This window comes from Labrus mixtus, chromosome 7 (assembly GCF_963584025.1).
Source record: "Labrus mixtus chromosome 7, fLabMix1.1, whole genome shotgun sequence".
Taxonomy (NCBI): Eukaryota; Metazoa; Chordata; class Actinopteri; order Labriformes; family Labridae; genus Labrus; species Labrus mixtus.
The window spans coordinates 15313747-15318822 of NC_083618.1; the positions used below are offsets into that span (position 1 = coordinate 15313747).

At 39.6% G+C, this 5076-nt stretch overlaps 1 protein-coding gene across 1 annotated transcript; it reads right to left on the reverse strand.

Annotated features, from left to right (window-relative positions):
* Positions 1-265: 265 nt before the first annotated feature.
* On the reverse strand, positions 266-5076 carry LOC132978161 (inhibin beta B chain). Its single transcript, XM_061043257.1, has 2 exons — positions 4139-5076; positions 266-3701 (listed from the first exon to the last, which is right to left on the reverse strand). The coding sequence occupies exons 1-2, from the start codon at positions 4764-4766 to the stop codon at positions 2920-2922; spliced, it is 1410 nt and encodes a 469-aa protein (XP_060899240.1). The 5' UTR covers positions 4767-5076; the 3' UTR covers positions 266-2919.

Genomic DNA, 5076 nt, shown 5'->3' on the forward strand with positions numbered 1-5076 from the left:
CTTTTTTTTTTTTTTTTTAGCATGCAAGCTAAAATATGAAAACTGCTTCGGGGGTCTATCCTTGACTTTACCAATGTTTTATTCTTTATGCACTTGTGCTACAAACAATGCATTGTGAAAATATTTGACAAGTATCAGTCATAATTTCTAAATAAAACATAATGCTAATTTAAAACCAAAAAGTTGTATCAGCCAGTACTTATAATCAGTAATTGGTTAAAGAGAAGGGTTACAATCATTCAAAAAATATCAAGGCCAAAAGAAGACAGTTCAAATATTTATTTATTAAAAATATACAGCAATTATATAATTTCATCACATTATATTTAATTGCTTTAAAACCCATTCGGTATGCAGAAAATATAGTATTATATAAAAATAAAAACAATAATTGTAACTTTCAATTGACACAAAAACCTGGCTGCATTTCCACCAGTTACAGTATGCAGAAGAATCTTGCATCATGTTTATGCTCCGCAAACACACACAGTTCCACACTACTAAACCCAACTAAGAGCTGAAGAAAATAGACTGATTAAAGTTTGATTTCTGTAAGCCTATTTCCATCTTTTGTTAATGCTTACTTGAGTTATAAGTGGTAGAACCTTCAAGCAAAAAAAAAAATCTCCTCTAAAAATACAGTAGGATGATAAAGTGCTAAGTAAGTTATGTTTCAAACGCATCTCAATGTCACATTGAGTCCTGGGACAGCTGGTGCTTACAAGATCAAATTCTGAACAAAGAACTATCATTCAAATGGTTTCACACTGGTTTGAAGTCTGAAGAAATAGTACAAGTGCAGCTTTGAGAGGCAACAGAGATTGATGGAACAAGTTTGCTAAATATTTTTTAGAAATATTTAAGGACGTTTCTGAAATTATCACCAGAAAAATGTTCTCCTGTTTATAATGGAAGGACGATACATCCAGAGAATAGGCATGGCCAGTGTCACAAATTATAGGAACTTATTTCATACAGCATTGTAATACCTTTAAAGTTGGCACAAAGGACAATGTTGTTCATCCACAATATTTTCCCAAACATGAATTCACGCGATGCCCTTTTCTGACAGATTAACTTTGAAACTTTGCTGCCAGTTTCAATTTTGAAAAACCTTGTAAAATGTGTCTTAAACATTACCACACTTCTTTACTTTGTGAGCTTCCATTGTTTTCATGCTGTTTAAAAAAAGGTCATTGTAGGAAGACATTTTCAAATCAGACAAATAGATTCCCAGATTGCCTTTAGCAGGAAGTTCCTAATTTGACATCATCCTGGAAAACTTTCAAATTGGATATAAAAGCCAACGTGCAATAGCACATGCTGAGTGACCTAGCTGCCTCACAGACCTTCACATTACCTGACACTGAAGCAATAGTTTACTCACGTTGCTAAAAAATGACCTGGGGTTCAAATACTGTCAGAGCCGCCATTACTCAACTGATTAGCCGACTTTGGTAAATATTACAGTGGAGATGCTGATCAAGCATTTTTTTAAAACCTGCAGAACAGAACTCAGGGCAGATATTACCTCTTATCTGGGTTTAAGTTCACTGTCATAAAACTGCGACTTACATCTTCTTCCAAGTTGATGTTATTTAGAAAGTCACACTTTCAGAATACAAATAATAGTCATTATGAATACTGTGTCACAGGTCCACATAAAAATACACAATTAACCACATAAGAAAAAACAATTAGAAGTGATATACATAGTCTTTGGTATTCACACCACGATGGATTATCACTCAATGTCACAAGTTGCACTTTGGCAATATGAGTTAAGGAAGAAGGCACACTTTAAATCAAAGATCTCTTTCATTGCTTTAAAAGTCTTGCATTAAAATGGCAGCATTTAGTTAGGCTACGAAAAAGGTGCAGGTAAGCCATTCAAATAAAGACGTATTCAAACTATAAATGTATTCAAACTAAAGAAGTTCAAGTGTATATATTGCACGTGGACACTGTGACTATTACAAAAATCACTTTAGAGCTAAAAGTGTTTTGAGTTCTGCCCAATTTTCCCGAGAAAGAGAAAACATTTCACTTCGAACTGAATACTTTCAAAAAGTTTGAAATACAAAATAAATAACACGAAAACAAAAAAACACCCCTTAACTTTCCACAACAGTAAAGGCTTCAGACTATAACCTCTTTGCGGTTATTGTGTGACCACTAGAAACGTTTTAATTTATAATAGTGTGACTTACCGCGCGCCCCATGTACGGAGGCTTTAGTCCTCCAAGCGGGTGGCCAGGGTTCAAATCCGACCTGTGGCTCCTTTCCCGCCTCTGTCTCTCCCTGATTTCCAACTCTATCCACTATCCCATCACTACAATAAAGGCATAAAAAGCCCAAAAATAAATCTTTAAAAAAAGGAAGAATAGTGAGACTTCAATCGGCCAGATCCATGGCCTGATCTATGGTTAGTTAGTTTCTGCCCTCTCTTTAATGAATGCCTCTGACATATGCTTCATTATACATCTGTGTGTATTCTCACCGAGTTTACAATCTCATTATATTGTATATTCTTACTCATTTCATTCGGTTCTAGGCACTCAATATTGATTTACATACTGCATATAAAAAATATTTTTAGATATCATTTAAAATTATAATGTGACAAACTATATTAAATGTTAAAATATTTTAGATATATAAACTTTCTAAATATGTATTATTGGTCACTATAATATTCCTGAGCGCCATAGTTTTGGCTTATTCTATAAAAATCTCTTTTTCTTCAAGTGCACTATTTCCCTGATGTCATTAAACCCACAAAGAAAACTTTGATATCAACTTTTCTGTTCATAAGAGTTTCTACTTCCTGTCTTTGCAATAGAGAAATAAATCTTCAAAGTTGTTTATATGTTAAAACAAATCAATGTTAAATATATCATGTCTTTAAGACTCTGTCCTTTATGTGCATCCGCAGGACTCCACTATCATATCAACGACGTCCCTTTTGACAATGCTGTGCTGCGAGTCGAAGTAAACCATGGAGAGAGGCCGACGCTCAGTGGGAACACAACATGAAGATGTAGCCGTGTTAATGCCGTTGACTTTCAGCTGGCTGAAGACAGTGGCATGGAACGAGGATGCCATACCAGGTGAGCCAGACAGGTGTTGAGGGCACTGACCCATGCAGTAGTTCATGTGGTAGCCTTCGGGTGCAATGATCCAGTCATGCCACTGGATATCTTTGAACTTGATGTAGAAGTCTCTCTTACAGCACACGGTGACATCGTCCCCACAGCGCAGTGAGCGCTTCCTGAGTAAGTGCTTGGAGCGGTCTTCACGGAGATGCACCTGGGCCACCATGAAGGGCTGGTGGAGGCTGTCAGCAGAGCCGTCAAGGGAGCAGAGGTTCTTCCCATCCTCATCACAGCTGACCTCCAGACGTAGACGATGCTGGCCTCCATCCAGGAAGGTTTGCAGGGTGCGGGTGATAGGGAAGGTGTGCCAGTTACTCTCCTGGACCTCCAGCATTTTTTCTATCACCAGGGTGCGGTTAGAGCCATATGCCCCCCCCTCTGTGGTGAGGAAAACCCTGGCAGGGAGGCGGGAATCTCGGTTAGGGTCCCCGGAGGAGCGGGCGTAGATCCACAGAGAAGACTGGAGGACCTGGATACTCTGGCCACGTTCCTGCAGGAACTGGAAGGTAAGACTAAGACCAGCTCCATCACCACTCCCCATATCATCTATAGAGCAAGACAATTAGTGTTAATTAATATTCTGGAACTTCAGATAGTATCAGATGTGTTAAACAAGCAAGACTCAGGGCAAATAAAAGACAAGTCAATGTTTCCCACCTACTTTAAGCAATTTTCTACATCACTTTAGAAATCAATTAGAGATCACAACAAAGCATATTTAACACTAAAGATTAAATCTGAAAATATTTTCGACAGAAATTTGAGTCTTTAAGTTTTATAAGGTTAGATGAAACAGAACGACAAAAACCCACAGAAGCTTAAAGCTTACACTGAAACTCTGACCTAGTTTGTGTCCATTTTACGCACTGGCACGCGTAAAGCGATCACACAATGCGCGCATTTGGTGTTTTATTAGCAGACAGAATACAAAAACACAGCTTTACAGCGTCTTATACAGCGTATGAGATGGATATCAAACTTACCTATATCTGCAAAGCTCACTATTTCATAGCCTTGATCTTTGGTAGGTATATTGTTCTCTAGCTCAAGAGTCCCATCCTGTCTGACGCGCCCCGAGTGCAGTTTGCGCAGCGCAGTGAGGAGCGCCTCCCGGGGCACTGTCTGACTGATATTTGGTCTCTCTTTCAGGTGCAGCTTGTCCAAAAGTTGTTGCTTTGCGATTTCTGTCAGCAGCCTTTCCTCTGCGTCTTTTTCCATCGCAGACAACCCGCAAGACGCGCAGCCTGGAGAGCCTCTGACGCAGAGACCCTTCAACAAAAAGGGTACCAAAAACAGAAAGGCAGGGACTGAGAAAGACGGCGTCATCTTGGACTCTGAAGTAAATAAATGCATTTTTATTCTGCGTGCGTAAAAAGAACAAATAAAAATGAATCTAATATCTTTCCCTGAGTTGTTCTTTTTTGAAGTCACAAGTTCCCAAATGTTGTCAGAGTGTCTCGTTGGCAGCTGGACACTGCGAGGAGTTGCGAGAAAAGAGTGAAGTTGCACCCTCCTGATGGTTGAAGATATCTGGGGTAATCCACCAAAACTGGTGACACGTTGGAGGGACGCACCAATGAGCGCATCGGGGCACCGAGAAATTACTGGCATCTGTCTGTCACACAACACACACACTCAAACTACACACAAAAAACACGCACCCACTCTCAGGGTTTGGCATACAACCACAGACACGGAAAGTCAAATCAATTAATCGAACTCATTTTAGTGACACGTCTAGAAAAGGACCTGAGACGCTGCTTTGCGTCAACAACGTCAACGTGGATAAGATTGGTTTTGATACAGACATGGATAAAGTATACGCAACGAAGTCGACACGCGCAACACAGGTAGTTCTCCTCGTCCGCTCCATGCCAGCTGCGCAGGACACGCAAACCTGCAGTCACTCTTCCCGATCAAA